This window comes from Entelurus aequoreus, linkage group LG01 (assembly GCF_033978785.1).
Source record: "Entelurus aequoreus isolate RoL-2023_Sb linkage group LG01, RoL_Eaeq_v1.1, whole genome shotgun sequence".
NCBI lineage: Eukaryota > Metazoa > Chordata > Actinopteri > Syngnathiformes > Syngnathidae > Entelurus > Entelurus aequoreus.
In genome coordinates this window covers 33,236,519-33,258,592 of record NC_084731.1, presented here as the reverse complement: position 1 = coordinate 33,258,592, position 22,074 = coordinate 33,236,519, and the positions used below count along the sequence as shown (strand labels likewise).

Here is a 22,074-nt window from a genome sequence, read left to right as displayed (position 1 = left end):
TATTATATTTCATAAAATATGCTCATTGGCCCGAACAGAAAGGCTGGCGTTCATGGCATGAATACCCCTAGAGTAGTGCGCGCACGTACACAAAAGCAGTCTCAGAGAAGCGACAAACAATTTACAGTCAGGGCTGACAACTTGCCCTCAATTCTGCCTGTGCACAATGGCAGGTAGAGAAAAAAACATTCAAGAGAAAGTCACCACTAAAAAGCGATTGGACAAAGCGAGAAGTAAATATTGGAGAACCGTGGAGAGACCTCCAGAAACAAAATGATTTTAAAACGGATGCTATGGTTGCTATATTCCTGTTGAATTGGTAAGTACCGTAAAACAATGCACTTTTACAAACACTGCTTTTTTTAGCATTACATTATCCGACAACTGTTCTAAATTATGACTAAAAAAAGCCGTTGTGGATTCCACAAATTAGTTTTCTTTGTTGTTGTTATGATAAGCTATACTTCAATGGTCCCCAAACTACGGCCCACATCCAAAATCCGGCCCGCAGGAAGTCCCAAGTTTAAAAACAAAAACATATATATATACATTTTTTTTCATTATTATTTTTTTAATCTGTCCTTTCCAATACATTTTCTACCGCTTGTTACTCTGTGGGTCTCTTAGCCGCTCAGGCAAATCATATTGTCTAAAAATGCATTTTCCCATCGATAAAATTACATCATCGCCCCGCAGTGTCGGCGCAACACTTAAACTTGATTTCTTACACTTTGTTTCTCATTTGCAAGTACTGAACTGTATTATGTAGTATACTTTATATGCAGTTGAAATTCCAAGATATTTGATGGCAGTAGTGTTTATAATACCATGTCTTAACCAGGAAGTAGTCATTCTCTGTTAAGTTGAATGTGCCAGTCTTTTCTTTTGTGAAACTCTACACTTATTACACACCAACTGTTTGATTGTAACATGCATCTTAGTTGTAGTTTTTATTACTACATTTGTAGGTGTTGAAATCGCATTTTAAAACTCGCTAATGCTAATCTTTAGCATGTCTTCGGCAAATCCAATGTAAAATAGCATCGTTTAAATGCCTTGAGAAAAATAGAGCATTACTGTAGTTTTGAGCACTTTCCTTCTGCTTTGTTGGCATATAAAATTGTAACATTACCTAGAGGCAGTCTGGCTAAGTGTTTGAGCCGGTGCTGAGTTTGCAACCGGATGTGATGTCACGTGGAACAAAGGTATCATTTGATTTTACGTGAATCGGTAACCGGTAGTACCGACAGACTTCGATAGGTACCTAGAAAAGCACCTCCATCCATCCATTTTCTACCGCTTATTCCCTTCGGGGTCGCGGGGGGCGCTGGAGCCTATCTCAGCTACAATCGGGCCTACTAATAAAATATATTGTTTGTTATGCACCTGTAGGATCTCAATTATCTTCAGTTTGGTGTCCATGACCATTATGTCCTGTTTCTCGGGTTCAGTTTGAGACTTGACTGCGTTTCCATTGGAGATGATGTTTGATGTAGTGGGCAGGAAGCCGCCACCTCTAAGGACCACCTGTGACATCAGCTCCCCAACGCCATGAATGGACCTCATCACGTTATTGTCTAGAACAAACCAAAAACAAAGCACAAACCCACAAAATAATTTCAAATCTATGTGAGCTTCCGGTGACCCTTGAGAGTTTCCGCACCTTTGCTCTCATCTCCCTTGTCCAGCTTGTTGAAAGGGAAAATTGTGCTCACGTGGACACAGTCTAAAATAGCCAGTAGGATCTTGGTGAGTCTCAGTAAGTCGCTGAAGTTGTAAAATCCAAAATAAATCAGATTCCTGGACAGATTTACCACCTAAAATAAGAAATAGGAGTAATTCACTTTGTATTTGATCACATTGGGAATCATGACTGTTGAAATGTTTTGTATCCAAAATGGGTCAAACTCACCTCAAATGTGAGCTTATTCTTCTCTTTGTCTGCAAATGGAAAGCTCTGACAAACCACATCTCTGAGGTAGTTCTCTACAAACTCCATAGTTTGTGAGAAGCGCTCTTTAATTTCATCCTTAGATGTTCCATCGTTGTCATAACTATGGAGAGACCAAACAAAAAGCAGAATTACTGATAAAACTGTACAAAGCTATCAGGCGTGTCAATATGCAAAAGGTATAACGGTACCTTATGCATGGTTCAATTTATTTTTGGTACAGCAAGGGAGCAAAATCCAACCAAAAAAAAACCTTAGATTTGTGAAAACATCTTTGATGATTTCAGAATAAAACATAAAAAAACTGCGAGCGATATCGATTAAATGAAAATTAATAAGTAATTAATAAGTAATATAATAATGATATTAATAATAGCAATGTTAATTAATAATTAAATACATTATATATATGTATATAAAATAGTTTGGCCAGTTGTGGTCAAACTGCATAAAATATGCTACAATCCAATGCAACAAATATTAAGCTATCTGAACAAAACGTAGCTTTGTGTTATAGATGACTAAGAAAGTCAGTGTAATATCTTGAGCTGCAGCTATTGCTGGGATGTTACTGACGTCACATCCGGCTCACGGCCCGCCCAATGAATATGCGTGGTGGTCAAGCTAACTCTGTTTTCAATGGGTACTAGGCGCCAATTAGCCATTTTCAAAGAAAAAAATCCCTATGTTTGTGTTGTTTTCGTCGTTTGAAATCAAAAAGGATAAACGTTTCTTCAGAGTTCCTTGAGAGGTAATTAAAAAGGGAGGAAGAGAGCAAGATTTTACGAAACGACGAGCAAAGCATGCAGCTCACACTCCAGTCCAAGGGAGCAGAGACGAAGAATGCATGAGTTTGCAGTGATCACTCTGTTAAAGGTTTGTTTGATGTATTTTTAATGTTTATTATTTCCCTTTTACATATTATCTTGATATTATATGTATTTCTTAAAAACATGTTTGCTACGAGTGTTTCAAAAAGCACTTACTCGGCGAGTTTAAATAAAATAGAGCAAATGTCAGCAAAACCTAAAAGAGTTGAGCTTTTACCAAAGGCTACAATCATAAATGAAGCTTTCAGCACATACACAATGTTGACATCCATAGTTATATTTTGATAAAGACGCGGAAAAACATGCTACTTGAAACGGCGTGTGCAACAGCAACAAACATCATGAACGCAAAGTTAAATCATGAAATGCAACCTTACCCGAGCAAAAACGATGCATATTTATCCGGGAGAGTCTTGATACCAATTTCCTTGACCCAGCAACACACAAATAAGTTTTAGGCCTCCATACTTTCCCAAGTTTCCATCTGTTTTGTCGTGTAAAATGGCGTCTGGAGCACAATAGTTCGATATGTCTGAGAACGCAACCGACGTATAATCCTTGATATCACTCAACAAATCTTTCTTTGATAATGTATAGGGATCTATTCTATTGCACAGTTAGATTTTTTGCTCGTATCTGCTGTTTGCAGGAAGATTTAAGCTTCTTTTGTACTTAGATAATTTGCACACTGCTTGCTGTACAACAGCCATTTTAGCTTGGTTGACCACCACTGATTTTCACTTCTGGGAAGAAGTCACTTGTCGGAATACAAATAATTGGATCGTTTAGTAATCAAGTATTATATTGATCAGTTTGTGTGATTAATTGATTCATCCGACAAAAAACCTTATATCCTCAAGGCGTATTTTAGGGAATATAGTTGAAATAAACAAAAAATGTTTATGTTTGCCATAACCTTAATTATTTGTTTTTAATAAATGCACATCATCAACATTGAAATCGCACTTTCAACATGTGTGCATTAACAATAATTTTAAAAAACCCACTGCTGTTCGCTGCTACATGGATCACAGTACCCACACACCACTGCTCTCATGTGCGCTCTATTGCTGTGGCCGAGGAAAAACTATGTTCTCATATTTAAAGTTCCAGGCATTTCATGCGTTCTGGATTTTATAAATGTTATTAGTTTACATTCATGAAACGATTAATCAAAGCAACATAATATACATTTAAGGTTTTTTCTTATCAAATTAATAAATGTAATTGTTACAGCCCTATTAATTTCTGATAATAATGCACACTGCTTTTGTCTAATAAACTTGTCTTTTTCCGTTAAATTTTTTCCAAACAAAAGACTTTAACGACAGAAGAGGGTATTCAAGCTCTATTTTCTCCTTGGTACTATTGCTAGCCTTAACTCCTGCTATAACCAAAGGCTGGGCTGCAGTGTATTTGTTTATCGAGTGGACGCATGACACGGGGCAACCTTTCCATTCTTGTACTAAGGTATACCTTGCGGGAAATTGGCATACCTAATACACCTCCAGTATCAAACCAAATGTTCAGTACCGAAAAATCTGATTACATGTACCGTTACACCACTAATATAATCATTGTTAGCCCATGAACTCACTCATCAATAGCAATTTCCGAGGGAATCTCCGACCAGAGTCTGGCATATTTGACAGGTGTAACTTGTTCCTGGGGGTCGCGGTCCACGTGCATGTGCAGCATCATGCGACAAAACGAGGCCCGCAGATCGTATGGTAGGTCTTCATCCGACATGCATCGTAAGATCAAGTCCACATCCAGCTGGCCAGAGATCTTGTTGATTGCCAGATACTGCCGGTCCAAACACATCCTCGCAAATAAGTTCAGTTGGTACCTAAAAAGGACAAAAACAGGAGAAAAGTGATGCTGAGCGTTCAATAACCCTCACAGGAGATCTCTGGAAATTGAAAGTCCATAACTACCTATAGTAACTGATCACCTCCTGGTCCTCCTTTTGGCCCTCCTTGGCATCCTGTGCCAACTCTCTGATGCTTTTACTGCGAATCTCTTTGTTGCTGTCCTTCCAGAACAACCACACCTCCTCCTCATCTTCCTCCGACTCCTCAGAGTTATCCCCAAGCGATGCTCCTTCAATCTCAAATCTCGACAGCACCAGTCTGCAGCAGGATGCCATGAAGTAAAAGTAACATACAAATATTTGTGAATACAATATGATCCTGCACACAACGGTTATCCATCTATCCATCCATTTTCTACCGCTTGTCCCTCTCGGGGTCGCGGGGGTGCTGGAGCCTACGGTGTACCCCGCATTCGGCCGGAAGGCGGGGTACACCCTGGACAAGTCGCCACCTCATCGTAGGGCCAACACAGATAGACAACATTCACACTCACATTCATTCACTAGGGACAATTTAGTGTTGCCAATCAACCTATCCCCAGGTGCATGTCTTTGGAGGTGGGAGGAAGCCGGAGTACCCGGAGGGAACCCACGCAGTCATGCAAACTCCACACAGAAAGACCTCAAGCCCAGGGATCGCACCCAGGACCTTCGTATTGTGAGGCACACACACTAACCGCTATACCACCATGCTGCCTCACAACAATGTATTTGTAATTGGATTTTTTTTTGTAGAGTTGGGACAATTTCAAGGGGCTCTGACTTGCAGTTGTTGAGTGTACGTCTGTGTGTGTGTTTTGTCGAATGGAGTTCCCGACAGTGTTGCTACGTTTAAGAAGACTATTAGAGCAAGGTATATATATTTATATTATATATACTGTACATAACTGGACAATGAAACATATTTTAATTTGGCTTGCTCATAAAACAATGCAGGTGCACATTGAAGTATTTAATAACTTTACATGCATGAGACTTTAACTGTTGAACTTGTTTGCATAGATAAAGACTCAATGAAAAATTATGAAAGTAAAAATAAATATAATTACATGTCTTTTAAAGGAGCCGTGCGGGAGTCCTCTGCATCTTTGATTTTGAAGCTGATCATAACATCCGTGAAAAACAACTACATGCAAATAGTAATTGATGGAATTATTTCTTTTTTTCTGTTTCATATTTGTATTAGTGTTTTTTTATTCTTCTTTAATTTATAGCATAACATATACCCTATTGTATGAGTGTATGTTTTCCAACATTTCAGGGCACTGGTCATTTTTATGTCAGTAATCCTTCATTAGTGTAACTTTTGACTAACATTATCCAATGTAATCAATACATTTACATTTGATTTAGGTTTGACCAATGAAACATCCTACTAGATTCTTTAAATTAATTCTAATGACGATTAAATGTCTTGTGTTGGTCTTATAGTCTGTTTTATTAAGACATCAAATTTGATGGTGTATTACATACTGCACTACATTGTAAAAAAATGTATAAAAAAAAGTGCAAGACTCACATTTTGTAATAACTTTTGCAATATGTAACAAGTTAGGTTTATTGGCAACGCTAAATTGGAGTGTGAATGTTGTCTGTCTATCCCTGCGATGAGGTGGCGACTTGTCCAGGGTGTACCCCGGTTTGCGCCCGAATGCAGCTGAGATAGGCTCCAGCCACCCCCGCAACCCCGAGAGAGACAAGTGGTAGAAAATGGATGGACGATGAATATGTAAGAAGTTATCAAAGCGTCAAAGTTTATTACAAAATGCGTTCAAGAACTTTAATAAAAAAAGCCGCAGATTATTTCAAAATGCGGCGTAATTACATGACGAGGAGAAACGCACCATGATTATAAAATGCATACACAAATCCCTTACTGCAGTAAAAGGGAACCGAAGGGTGGCTTTACAGTAAAACCTAGGTGGGTACGCATCTGGGACTGTAGCTTTCCATTAGACACCTAATTGCAGACATCTTTTTAAAAGAGATGTCTTTAGTCGTAATTAAAATCTTTTTCCATATTTGCTAAAGTTACTTTCAAATTACACCGATGGTCTAAAACAGTGGTTCTCAAACTTTGTTCACCAAGTACTACCTCACAAAAAGTGCCTGAGGTGATGTCCACAAATTACTCATTTCGTCTCATTAGCAGAGAAGGAAAGACTTACTTAGTTTCAATTAGGATGTCAGCGTTCGCCTGATCCAGTACGGCGTTGCAGATTAGCTCCTGTGTCACAGGGATGGACTTGTTCATGGAGACACACAAGTCTGATAAGTAATCCAAGAACCTGGACACAAACACACACATATAAACAAAACAAGCTTGTATATGCTATAAAATGGCAGTTCTTGTTAGAAATGCACCAGTTCATTATTGATTTAGTTTTCATCAGACTTGCGTACAAACCTGGGTTCACGGTTCTTGCGGACCAGGCTGACAAATGTGTCAATCTCTGCTGCAGTAATGTGCTTCTCCAACAACTTGCGATTGTTATGGAGCAGAGCAGTGATGGTGTCTTCTGCCAGAACATCGTAGCCGATTTGTTTCTGCATGAAGCGAAACTGCTTGGCAATATACTCCTGGGAAGGTAGATAAACGGACAATGAATGCAACCTCATCATCCCATCATGTTGTCGTAATCACTGCTTCCTTAAATAAGGGTATAAAACACAGTACTCATTAAACTGTGTACACTCCTCACGTTTCTGCAGATATTTAATCAAATCTTTTCATGAGGCAATACTAAAGAAATGACACTTTCATACAATGTAAAGTAGTCAGTGTACAGCTTGTATAACAGTGTAAATTAAATGTCCTGCCAAAATAACTTAACATACAGCTAATATTGTCATACATATTAATAATAATGTTAATACAATTTTAATAAATAAATACAAATACATATAGATAAATCAAAATAAATAGTAATAAAATAGTAATAATAATAATAATTATAATTATAATAATACACATTTTTGTAAAAATAAAAATCTCAGACATTTAAAAAAAAATAGTTAATTTATATATATATATATATATATATATATATATATATATATATATATGTATGTATATATATATACATATACATATATGTATGTATATATATATAAATATACATATATATACATATATATACACATACATATATATACATATGTATATATATATATATATACATACATGTATACATATGTATATATATATATATATATATATATATATATATATATATATATATATATATATATATATATATATATATATATATATATATATATATATATATATATACACATACATACATATATACATATGTATATATATATATATATACATACATATATATACACATATGTATATATATATGTATATACACTACCGTTCAAAAGTTTGGGGTCACATTGAAATGTCCTTATTTTTGAAGGAAAAGCACTGTACTTTTCAATGAAGATAACTTTAAACTAGTCTTAACTTTAAAGAAATACACTCTATACATTGCTAATGTGATAAATGACTATTCTAGCTGCAAATGTCTGGTTTTTGGTGCAATATCTACATAGGTGTATAGAGGCCCATTTCCAGCAACTATCACTCCAGTGTTCTAATGGTACAATGTGTTTGCTCATTGGCTCAGAAGGCTAATTGATGATTAGAAAACCCTTGTGCAATCATGTTCACACATCAGAAAACAGTTTAGCTCGTTACAGAAGCTACAAAACTGACCTTCCTTTGAGCAGATTGAGTTTCTGGAGCATCACATTTGTGGAGTCAATTAAACGCTCAAAATGGCCAGAAAAAGAGAACTTTCATCTGAAACTCGACAGTCTATTCTTGTTCTTAGAAATTAAGGCTCGAACACAAAATTGTTTGGGTGACCCCAAACTTTTGAACGGTAGTGTATATACATACATATATATACATATGTATATATATATGTATATATATACATATATATATACACATATATATGTATATATATGCATATATGTATATATATGTATACATATATATACATATACTGTATATACATACATGTATGTATATACGTATGTATATATATGTATGTATATATGTATGTATAGACGTATGTATATATATGTATATATATATGTATGTGTGGGAAAAAATCACAAGACTATTTCATCTCTACAGGCCTGTTTCATGAGGGGTTTTCCTCCATCCTCAGGAAAACCCCTCATGAAACAGGCCTGTAGAGATGAAATAGTCTTGTGATTTTTTCCCACACATACATATTACGCTCTACCACGGTATCGAGCACTATTTTTTTGGATAATCTAATTAAGACATATGTATATATATATGTATTTATATATGTATATATATATATATATATATATATATATATATATATATATATATATATATGTATATATATATATATATACATATATATATATATATATATATATATATATGTATTTATATATATATATATGTATATATATATATATATATATATATATATATATATATATATATATATATATATATATATATATATATATATGTAGATATATATATGGATATTTATATATATATATATATGTATGTAGATATATATATATATATATATATATGTATATATATGTATGTATATATATGTATGTATATATATATATATGTATGTAGATTATATATATATACATACATACATACATACATGCATACATACATACATATACATACATACATATGTATACAACCTACCTCAAAAAGTTATGGGAAGATTTTCATAGAACCTGCAGCACAGTGCAGTCATTGTGGGCAGTGTTGCCAAGTCTGCTTATCATAAACAAACTTGGGATATTTTTCTAAAGTCACTTGCAAATTTCATTAGTTGTGGGTTGTGTTTTTTGGGCTTGTTTTTGAACATGTTTTTTTTTATTTGGGCTTGCTTTTCTGTCCCCACAATAAAGAAAAACACAAGTACGCCGGTAGGTCGTTGTCCTTTCTACACAATGTTTGCTGGTTATCGCAAGCTTACAAACACACTCACACAAATGACGCATGTGCAACTACGCCAGAGCCAAGAGTGACAGAAGAACAAGTGACGAGAGAGTGAGAATTAGTGGCATTAAGTGAGGTAATCTTGATAAAAAACAATTTCAAATACCGGTATATCTATATGTTGTAATGGGAGAAAAAAACAGCACTAAAGGCTAGTATCCATACTTGCCAACCTTGAGACCTCCAAATTCGGGAGATTTGGGGGGGCGGGGGAGGGGTTGAATTCAAGTATTTCTTATATATATATATATATATATATATATATATATATATATATATATATATATATATATATATATATATATATATATATATATATTAATATATATATATATATATACATTATATATATATATATATATATATATATATATATATATATTTATATATATATATATATATATATATATATATATATATATATATATATATATATATATATAAATACAATAAATACTTGACTTTCAGTGAATTCTAGCTATATATAAATATGTATTTTATTATACATATATATAAATATAAATAAAATAAATACTTGAATTTCAGTGTTCATTTATTTACACATACACACACATAACACTCCTCTCTACTCATTGTTGTATTTGAAAGTGCAATGCTTTGCAGCCAGTAGCACAGCCTTTGAAGGAGCATAGGTATGTGCAGTGTAATATTCTGGGTTGGAGTCAATAACCAGGCGAGGTGATGAAGTTACGTCTCTTTACTTCATACTTCAGAACCGACTCCCACACTTGCCGTCAGGGTGCGCAATACAACGTAAACCGTTAGCCAACCAAAAAGTAACCACAGAACACTATAGTGTTCTGTGGTTACTTTTTAAACCGTTGGCCAACCAAAAAGTGCCAACGGTTTACGTTGTATTGCGCACCCTGACGGCAAGTGTGGGAGTCGGTTCTGAAGTATGAAGTAAAGAGCGGACGTGACGACAGGCTGTCCCAAACTCAGGTCCGCACGGACCTGGAGGGGGCGTGCCTTAAGTCCGGCTGGAAATTGGGAGAAATTCGGGAGAATGGTTGTCCCGGGAGATTTTCGGGAGAGGCACTGAAATTCGGGAGGGTTGGCAAGTATGCTAGTATCAGACCTACAGGTGGAAATGTCTTGAGGGCATCCTGCTGATTGTGTAAGTGTGAGATACCTGCTCACAGGTTTCATTCATCACGCTAACACCAGAAGCACAAAAAAGCATGACGAGGCAAGACAAATTAATGAGCTAAAAATAGCCGCTTTGTAGCTTGTCACACATCAATCACTGCTGTTGATAATCTTGGTGAACTTATTGGATCTACATAAAAAAATAATGTCAAAATACACTTTACAAAATTCACTGCATTAAGGACCTGCGCCAGGTGGTTATGTATTTGCCGGTGTTTATCAGGTAGTTAGTTGTTAGTTATTAAACAACATAGCTCAAAAAGATATGGGTGGATTTTGGAAATGTCAGAAATTGAATAAGGAAAACTTGATTAGATTTTGGGGCTGGTCCGGATCACCGTCTGGATTCTGGATCTTTTCAAGGGTTTTTTACTATTGTAAGATACATTAAGGCCTGGTGGAGATTTGTTCTCTCAAGTGCTTTTCTAGTTGTATGCATATTTTTATTTTATCGTTATTTTAACCAGACATGGTTTTCTCTAGTTGTTTCTCACACATTTATATATCTGAATACTGTAAATTTGACATTACCTGTTTGTCCAAACTCAAAAACACATTATGACGCACCTGGTCTGCCAGAGAATAAGAACATAAAGCCGTAAATGTCGACTTTGTCACTATATTTAGCAAGCAATCCTCTAATACTTTTGTTTTAAAAAGCAACGTCTTTTGGCAACTTTGACACGAGAGTACCTTTTTCTGTTCTCAACATGCAGTGAGTGCTGCTGTGAGTTTTTTACTCACTTGTTGCCAATGACCAACTATGCAAATTACACGACTCCATCTTTAAGTCACATATTATGAGTCAGAAAACCAGACGATCCAGTCCAGATGAACTACCTGATTCTTGCGGTAGTCCTGTTGGGAGTGACGCAAAACCCGGTAACACAGTCGGCAGATGTGTCTGAACGGGGCATGGCGCTGATCAGCCAGCTCCTCCAGTCGCAGCATCGGACCGTCACCACTGTCTGTGAAGGGCGCCTGAAGTAGCTTGAAGATCTGAATCAAAGACAAGAGGTAGGCACATCTTAAAGTCCTGACAAAGCTGCCAGTAGACCAGGGGTCCCTAAAACATTTTTGCACCAGGGATCGGTTTAATGTGGGCATGTCTTTCACAAACCGGGCTTCCACACGTGGCAGATAAATACAGCAAAAATAAGTGCATGAAAATATACAACTCACCATAACGCTGAATTAGTGGGAGCCCTGGGATTGTTTCTTTGCAATGAGAAGATCCCCGTCAGGTTGATGGTATATACTGTGTACTATATACCGTCAACCTGCTGGAGACTGCAGATGGAAATTAGCCGTTGGCATTGTCCCATGTAACAAATGGCAGCTTCCAATCAGGAGTTTTATCATACATCTTTAACAAGGGTGTCCAAACTACAGCCTTCAATTGTCTTCAATTTGGCCCTTGGGAGGTCATGAGTTTAATAAGGAATCTTAGCAACAGAGAGGTTGCATTTAGTTTAATAGACTAACAATTTTGATGCTGTCACTATCTAGTGGGCAAAATGTGTAATTCATGTCAAGGACCATTAATTATACTTTGAACAAAAGAATGTGCAGAAATTACTTATATGACCCAATGCAAACAACCTTCCCGAGTCATAGTACAAAAAAAACCCCCAAAAAACTCCAACCAACACAACATGTCAACAGACATGGTCACACATAACACAACCTGCTCACTGAACATTGTGCACCATAAACAATTCAAAATTACATCAATTTAAATCCATTACAAAGCAAGATGGAACAAATGCAAACACTCTCCACACTTATCCATGTTTGGTGCATTTTAGCTGCTTGATATTTCTTATTGATTAAAAAACTTTAAGGAGGTTCTCACAGAACCCATCACCCTTGATCACCCCTTGGGAGGTGAGGGGAGCAGTGGGCAGCAGCGTTGGCCGCGCCCGGGAATCATTTTTGGTGATTTAACCCCAAATTCCAACCCTTGATGCTGAGTGCCAAGCAGAGAGGTAATGGGTCCCATTTTTATAGTCTTTGGTATGACTCGGCCGGGGTTTGAACTCACAATCTACCGATCTCAAATGCAGGGAATAATTTCGCCACACCTAGTGTTTGTGTGACAATCATTGGTACTTTTAACTTTTTAACTAAGTAAACAAGGTAGAAGTCTAACTTTCACATACTCTTAACATCCAATTATATTAATCATTAATTATATACCCATTATATTAATATAATATGTAGGCCTATATATGTATAGGCTATATACAAAGTTACTTTACATGCAGTCGGCTTTCGGCCCTTGACCAAATTTTTATAGCCCAATGCGGCCCCAAAGTCAAAACATTTGGACACCCCTGATCTATAAACAAGCGCATTGGTGTGTCTAGTGCAACAGGTGAAAGTTAAGTTGGAAAATACCCAGTCATTTATGAATGATTCAATGTTTCTGTGCAGCCCGCTTGCAAATTCATCATGGACCTGTACCGGACCCCACACCGGTGGTTGGTGACCCCTGCATTAGTGACATGTGTTGTTGAGTCAATACCTGCTTGAGAATGTTCTGTTCCCTCATTAGTTTCTGCCTTTCCCTGTTTGGTTTGTTGACTGTGATCTCGAGCACATCCTGTCCATTGTTGGGAATGTCAACAACAAAGAACACCAGATCTTCCAGAAGCTTTGTAACTGCTCTGGTTGTCCATGGAAGGGAAATGAAGGTAACATTTTAAACAATCAAATAAAAGGTTTAATATAGGGAATCTTTGACGTTGTACCTTCTCTCGTTCTGTGTGATGGTGCCTTTTTCAAGCTTTCCAGCAATAGAGGCCAGCACTTTACTCGCGTCATTGGCAAAGTCGAGGTCTCGTACTTCAGCCGGGGAGACAGGCACAATTGCAAACGCCTCTTTGTCCTCTTTCAGGGCAGATGTGCCAATCTGTGAATAGCAAAAGCGGATTCAAGGAATTTTACTGTCATTCAACATGCAACATGGAGACTGACATTTCCTCGACCCAGTGTTTCCCCACACATTCATTTATTTTTAGTGGCCTGCCACAAAATACATTTGGACTGCCACAAATAGATTTGGCGCCACTGGTTCACTCTCACTCAAAAAATATATTGTAATGAGACTGTCTGTGAATGTACAGTATTTTGTTGTTACAATTCCATAAGGTAAATAGCATCGTAACTCTGCTTCTTACACACCTCATTATCTCCTTATTCTGCCAGAAAATAAGAAAACTTTTCAGGAAGGATCAGTGTTACAAACATAATCTTTGTCTCCATATTGAGCGAATATTCGGACCCTTCGAAACTATAGTTTTCTTTCTTTCCTTTTTTTTTTTTTAAAAGCTATGTGACAAATACAGCCTTCATTTCAAATATTGCTCTACTCAATGAGTAGACGTAGCTGCTGTTTTTCTACAATATATCATCTATATTTGTTTTGCATGTTATGTGTTATGCTCACATTTTGTATCTCTCACAGTACCCCCTAAAAAACATGCACATGCATTGCGGGCTGTTATGCAAATGATAAGACGTCATCTAGCCCGCCACAAATAGGTTTCAGTCCTGTGAGAGGCACTGCAACCCAAAGAAACAACTTTCAAATTAATTACAATACAGGTTGTGAGCCAGGTACTCTCTCAGGTCCAGTATATATTGACCTCATCTATGTTTTCTGAATTCCCGCAGAAAGTACCTACCATATCGTAGTTTCTTCCAATCCCCATTATTTTTTACTCAAATAGAATTTTAATGTCATTGCACAATAACAACAATGAAATTGCGGGAGTGTGTATTGTGCATTTACATAATTACAATGTACTTCACATTTGTAGATCACATTTTTTACACAATAAAACAGTTACTTACGCGAAGCATGACAGGCTTTTCCTCCTCTTTGTCAATAGGTTGGTTGGTGCTGTGAACCCATGTGTTGGTGCACAGGTGTCTAAGGCGCACGTACGAGTTCCTAAACACATTTTCACATGATTTATCTATTTTTATGTACTTTTGCTGCTAATACCATATATCGGAGTGTCCAAAGTGCGGCCTGCGTCTTGTTTTTTATTTATTAGCCTAATTCTAAGAATATTATTAAACAAAAAAAACAAAAGGCTACATACTAAGAATACGATTAAAAAACTAAACAAAACAGTAAAAATATAAAAAGCTGATAATTTGCTTTGTCACAAATAACACAAACACATGATGTCTTTTTTTTAGTCTTTAAAAATACAGTGTCTACAAAGTGTCTTTATAGTTTAAAAAATCTATACTAAAAAGCAATCAATAAGATATGTTAATCAGATTTGTTTGGACCATTGTTTATAGACACATTGCATTTGTGTATTTCAAGTACTTAACAGTAATGAAAAAAAAACATTGATTCATTTGGTTTTGTAAAAAATGTGCTAATCATAAATCACCCTTAGGGACGCCTTGTATATATGGTAACATATTAACAAAAGTTGGTTTTAGCCTATTTAAAAAGATAAAAGCCTTCAAAATGGCCACCAAATCCGCTGGCCCCTGCCATATATGCTCATACTATTTGTATAATTGGGGCCAAACGATGTTTAACACAGTCTGTAGACAAGTGAAACATAAGCTAAATATAAACAAAACCACCACTTATAACCATGTTGTGCAGCAGGATGGAGAAACAAGGTCAGGCCATCAGGTTACACATGAAGGACAACAGGATCACATAGGGGTTACATGCTGTTATAACATAATGACAAACATGCGAATTGAGAAAAGTACCCCCTTCCTTAGCTCCCCCTACCTGGGTACTAGTGAGTCTCCGCCTCTTAGCGTGGTCGGGTCTAGCTCAAATATGGAAGAGATGTCATTTCCATCCGGAACAGAGACGAGGGTGTACATGACTTTATCTTGTACATTTCTCAAACGGACACGCAAGGCCTCTTGTTCCAAGTCCAGCTGCAATGAGAAGCCAAAAAACAAAACAAAATTTCATTCCAAGGAAAAAACAATTTGTTGACTATTATTGTGAAGGGGTTTCTAGGAATTGCATGAGGCCAGTTCCACAGAAACTGCAAGGAGTTAAAGCTGTCACTGTTGCGACGTGAACATCCCCGCAACAAGAAAAACAATTAACAAATTGGATTTCCACAATTGCATGTTAAAGATTGAAAGGGGAACTGCACTTTTTTTTTTAAAGCCAAAGGAAGTCCTCTATTCCGGCCATGTGATTAGAATATTAACCAGATATTAGTGATATTGTTATTATAAGCTCTAAAGCAGACAAACTATTTATAGCGGCGCCTCGCTTCCCTGCTCCTTGGAAGTTTATTGTAGATTATAAATCATGCCCCTCACCTGGAAAGTAAATGACTGAGGATATAATCTGACAAGTTGGGACACTGACAGCCATTTAAGACCTGAAACTGGCGAGAACGACACGAAAAGATGCCTGGTCCCCCCGCACCCCAACCCCGTTTCTTTGTGAGAACTATGAGACAATTTTTATCTAAATGGAGCAGTTGGCATCCTAATGGCAGCAGAACTTGTACAGTAAGTGATGTTTTATTATGTTTGTTGGCTGTCATGAAGTCTGCAGTGAGTAATAATCAGTGACTAAGAAAAAAAAAGCAAATGTTGTGATGCGTTTTTTAAATTAAAGCGTATGATAAAAATGATCAAAATACGTAAATATTAAATGTTATTATAAATGTGCCCGTTACTATATTACATATATACTTAAATCATGTATAAAACACATGATTTAGATGAGGTGGCGACTTGTCCAGGGTGTAACCCGCCTTCCGCCAGAATGCAGCTGAGATAGGCTCCGGCACCCTCCGCGACCCTGAAAGGGACAAGCGGTAGAAAATGGATGGATGGAGGTGTTTGGATGTTTTGTAAGGGCTTTATAGGCAGAAATGAGCGGCTACCATGGACTCCATCGTAAGCGGACACTTGATCGCATTTATTTAATATTTAGAATACATTAAAAAAAAAAAACACACACATCAGTTGTCATCTCTCATAATGACTGTGAAAAAAGTGTGGTTACCCTTTAAGGTGCTGTTTGCAACCCTTAAGCGGCTGCCGAGAGGGCACTAACTTTCCAAAGTGTCCCGGATTTACACACGTAAACTACGCTCCATGTAACACACACACACATTTGTTATGTTTGCTGTTGGCTAATGATAGCCGTGTTATGCTCGCACATGGCTGCGGTAGTTGTGAACCCAAGATGCAGGAGACAGGAGGAAGACTTGCAGGTAAGATAAGTGTTTTAACCATAACAGCATATGAGCACACTAAAACAAGGCAGTAACCAAGACAATCTTCCAGCCCTGACTGAAGGGCAGGCTGGCTTATGAGGAAGCATAAATGGCAAAGTGAACGCAGGTTTCCAATCAGGGGCAGGTGAGGGAAACAGCGCTCATGCCAGAGTAGTGAAACCATACAGAAAATGAACAGAAACAAGAGTGCTGGACAGGAGACAAATACAGAAAATAGGGAAACACAAGAACATGTCAGACCTGACACGACAGGTCGTGACAAGCCATTTGGCACAGTTGGTTACTAACGTTGGCTATCATTGAATGTCGTAAAAACAACTTAGTTGTTAGTTGTAATTGGATAAACATATAGACATTTATTAAAATATATATTCTGTTATACCACTAATGGTAACATAACATAGCTAGTGGTGGTTTATTTTATAGTTTTTGGTTGAAAACATGTTATTTTGAGCAAGTTGCAAACAGCCCCTTTAAATTACTTAAACAAGGCTGACATTGTTTTAATGATGGTCAAAATGTCGTTAACATGATCTCTTTTTGTTAATTTTTTGCTCCTAAAAATGAATTTGCCTGACATTTCCCATTCTATCAATTAATTTTTGAGTAATTTGTAGATAACTAACTGTACTTTGAACACTCTCTTTCCAACGCCAGACTCGATATGCCGCCCAATCTTGGTCTGATAGACAGCGTGGATAAAGGAACGTAAAACTATTATTTTGATAACGTGATTGCTTGTTTTTGTTGTCCTGGTCCGTTATTACCTCTAAACTGATAAGGTTAACATTAAAAATAAATATTAAAACAATTGCCATTTCCGGACTTCCCTGCTCTTCCATATTCACCATGGGCTTATGTTTTCTCAGGCTCCTTCAGCATTTTCTCAAGCATCTTGAGGAAAACATCAGTAGAAGAGGACACAAAATCGGATCACCTTCTTTTCTTAAAGTTAAAGTTAAAGTATCAATGATTGTCACACACACACTAGGTGTGATGAAATGTGTCCTCTGCATTTGACCCATCCCCTTGTTCACCCCCTGGGAGGTGAGGGGAGCAGTGGGCAGCAGCGGTGCCGCGCCGGGGAATCATTTTTGGTGATTTAACCCCCAATTCCAACCCTTGATGCTGAGTGCCAAGCAGGGAGGTAATGGGTCCCATTTTTATAGTCTTTGGTACGACTCGGTCTCTTTTCTTCTATAGGTTCTGACTCAGTCTTTCTCCCCCTGAGGGTGCTCCTGATTTTCGGGATCATGTGTTTTTTATTTCTTTCATCCAAACTTTAACCAAAATCTTTCTTCTCTTAAGTCAGAATCATTTACAATAAATTACACTCCTCTTGCTTGGTCTAACCTATTTTGCATGAGTCAGTTTGACCTAAAAGATCCTTACTTTCCTCATATTTACTTTGTTAGAAAATGTAAGAAAGCTGACTCTTTCTTTAACTGTATTGCTACAACCTACAACAATGCATCTGACAGCCATATTTGATCAAACTCTGCACAAACATTTTGTGATTTGGGATGAAAATGCTACCAAAACACATACTACACAATAAAAACTTGCTTCCAGTCTTCGGTAGGTGACGTCAGCAGAGTGATGCAGAAATGCACAATGCGCCAAATGTGTTGAAACTCGTAATAAAACAAGCCTATAATCCCTACTGTGTCTATTTTGGGATTATTTTTATTTGTAGACCAAATTTTTAGGTCCAGAGCTATAAAATAAGTGTATTGTCAGCATAAGGGGACCTTTAAGAGAAACAACCTCTGCAAATCTAATATGGTTAAGTCTAGTATTTCAATGTGTGCATTGTTTTAAAAACTATTGCACACACACACACACACACACACACGCACACACACACACACACACACACACACACACACACACACACACACACACACACACACACACACACACACACACACACACACACACACACACACACACACACACACACACACACACACACACACACATGCACACACACACCATAACCTTAAGAACACCTGTACAATCTACTGAGATACAAGATAATTTATTATTTTATTACAGTAGATTCCCCTATTTGCGCCAGTTATGTTCAGAAAACACCCACTGCAACATGTATTAAAATCACATTTTTAATATACAAATCAATCTTGGATTATGCTGTTTTTTCAAGGTTTCACCGTGCGTGATGCCACGGTGCTCCACTACCTCAAAATTATCTTCCTCTGATTTCGTAACAACAATTCATAATATAATGTAAGTGACAGTTGTAATTATAAGCTTAATTTCAGCTACAAAAATTCTCCGGATGTCTTCAATTGCCATTGTTCATTTGTGACTAGGGATGTAACAATAAAGGGTATTGATGATAACTGCAGTAAATGGTTATTATTACAGTTTTAATTTAAAATTATCGAAAAGCCGTGACTGATGTGAAGTGAAGTGAATTATATTTATAAAGCGCTTTTTCTCTAGTTACTCAAAGCGCTTTACATAGTGAAACCCATTATCTAAGTTACATTTAAACCAGTGTGGGTGGCACTGGGAGCAGGTGGGTAAAGTGTCTTGCCCAGGGACACAACGGCAGTGACTAGGATGGCAGAAGCGGGGATCGAACCTGGAACCCTCAAGTTGCTGGCACGGCCGCTCTACCAACCGAGCTATACTGCACTTTGATAAACTCACCAACTAACTGGGGCCAGCTCGCTAGCACAAATGCTTACATGAAAACAAGAGACATTAATGTCTTTCCTCATAAAGAAATGACACACCGTACCCTAATCCAGTGTTTCTGAACCATAGGGCTCGGGCCCTAAAGGTCTCCAAAAAATATTTGCTTCTCAACTGTAGTCCATATGGGACGCTGCGGTACTCGTTTATAATACACTTTTCCACCACTTGCGGCAGTAATGACAACATCAAACAAACAGAAGAAGTCAGGAGCTAAAGAAAAATATCTTAGCAACTAAGATATTTAATTGTGCACTTTAAACCAACAAGCTGTGCTCTCTTAGAACAGAGTGATCGTTCTATACTCAGAGGAATATGAGACTGAGAAGTTTTTACGGTGTGTCAAGAACAACTGAACAGAGTAGGAGGCCACAAACTCCCACCAGAAATAATAAAAAAAATATTAGATTGTATTTGTCACACACTTGTCGTTCATCCATCCATCCATCCATCCATTTTGTACCGTTTGTCTCTCTCGGGGTTGCGGGGGGGCTGGAGCCTAGTCCATTTGAAGGCGGGGTACACCCTGGACAAGTCGCCACCTCATCGCAGGGCTAACACAGATAGACAGACAACATTCACACTCACATTCACACACTAGGGCAGACCTGGGCATTCTGCGGCCCGCGGGCCGCATCCGGCCCTTTGTGCGTCCCTGTCCGGCCTGCGTGAGGCCAATTATAAATTACAAAATACATTTTAAAAAGTATCTATGTCGAGTGTGCAATACAACGGTGCTGCTTTTGTTTTGAAAATCGTTATTTGTATTACTTCCGTGTGGACGTATGCGTGATTGTGAGTGAATGTGAACAACTGCAATTACAAAATAAAGTTGAAAAAACATCTATGTCCTGCGCGCAATACAACTGTGCTGCTTTTATTTTGAAAAGTATTATTTATGGGCGTGTGTCCGTGTGTAACCTGCGAGTGAAGGTGCACATGCAGCGACAAGTGATGCACGGTTTACACCCGAGACGCCAAAAAGAGAAAAGTTGACGAGGAATGCCGTGTTTTCAACAACACATGAACTGCAAAGCAACGTCCCCTCACCTAAGGTGCGTGCCTGCGCAATTGCGCACTGCTCAAGCGTCCGCTGCGCGCAGCAAGTATATGCCGCGCACCAAATCAAATCCCATCTGAATTATAAACAAAATAAACATATTTATTCTATGGAATTTTGCAATGCAACTTTGAGTGACAGTGACAACAAGCGGCCCTAATGGTGTTCGTCAACACCGTTCAATTGAACACCGATCAATTATTGTAACGTCTATCGAGATGCTTCGAGGACAGGAATTATATCGATCACTTTATTGAACAAAACTGTTTATATTCGGACATAACCACACCAAAAACATGAGTAAAACAATTCTATCTCGAAAAACTAGTCATTTTCTGCCGTACAAACCAGGCCAAAACCAACTTGTCATCTGTCACCAACACGCATAGCACTAAACCACTGGTGCGTTTAAGGCCACACAAAAAGTCGGACAACTCAAACACCACACAAAGTTACACTATGACTCCTCAGTCATACGTGTGCTTATTTTACTGTCATTTATTATTAATGTTAATTTATATATATTAGTCATGGAATGCTGTTACACACACTATGTTGAAGTATTACTATTATTATTATTATTATTATTATTATTTATCTTACGGTATATATCAAAAATAATATCGAGCAAAATTTAATTGAAATATTGTCGATGTGGCCCTCCAGCAGTGCTCGGGTAGCTCATGCGGCCCCCGGTAAAAATTAATTGCCCACCCCTGCACTAGGGCCAATTTAGTGTTGCCAATCAACCTATCCCCAGGTGCATATCTTTGGAGGTGGGAGGAAGCCGTAGTACATGCAACTCCAGAAAGAAAGACCTCTTCATTCAAATACATCTTAAACTGCTACAGTACAAACCAATATTTAAAACAATAAAAGCTAAGCCATTAAAACAGATACATTACTAAGACTAAAACACTCAGTGAAGCATTAGAAACACAAAACATGCAAAATAGTGGGTTTTCTAACAGTGTGTCTACTTCTTTTAGTTATTTAAAAAATATATACAGTATCTTGGTCAAAAGATTTCAATGTGTGTATAAACACTTTTTGAGCACATTCAACATAATAATGTATGCTATGTTATTTATTGAAGCTGGTATTTATAATTATGACAGGTTATGTAATCTTATTACATACTGTATCAACTTGCTGTAGGGTGAATGAGATGGGT

General features: G+C 37.3%; 1 protein-coding gene across 8 annotated transcripts in view; it reads right to left on the bottom strand.

Moving 5' to 3' along the window:
- The window catches only part of LOC133650755 (inositol 1,4,5-trisphosphate receptor type 1), a 212,214-nt gene that overhangs the window by 105,272 nt on the left and 84,868 nt on the right, over positions 1-22,074 (bottom strand). For all 8 annotated transcript variants that reach the window (XR_009826296.1, XM_062048369.1, XM_062048382.1 and 5 more), the window contains exons 12-23: positions 15,631-15,785; positions 14,715-14,814; positions 13,610-13,770; positions 13,384-13,525; positions 11,697-11,855; positions 7,062-7,234; positions 6,823-6,942; positions 4,719-4,913; positions 4,379-4,630; positions 1,913-2,054; positions 1,664-1,817; positions 1,387-1,577 (exon numbers count right to left, since the gene is read on the bottom strand). Coding sequence is in view for 7 of the 8 variants with exons in the window: in XM_062048369.1 (XP_061904353.1) it covers positions 1,387-1,577; positions 1,664-1,817; positions 1,913-2,054; positions 4,379-4,630; positions 4,719-4,913; positions 6,823-6,942; positions 7,062-7,234; positions 11,697-11,855; positions 13,384-13,525; positions 13,610-13,770; positions 14,715-14,814; positions 15,631-15,785 (1,944 nt within the window). In the remaining variant the exon portion in view is untranslated. The remainder of the gene's footprint in view (positions 1-1,386; positions 1,578-1,663; positions 1,818-1,912; positions 2,055-4,378; positions 4,631-4,718; positions 4,914-6,822; positions 6,943-7,061; positions 7,235-11,696; positions 11,856-13,383; positions 13,526-13,609; positions 13,771-14,714; positions 14,815-15,630; positions 15,786-22,074) is intronic.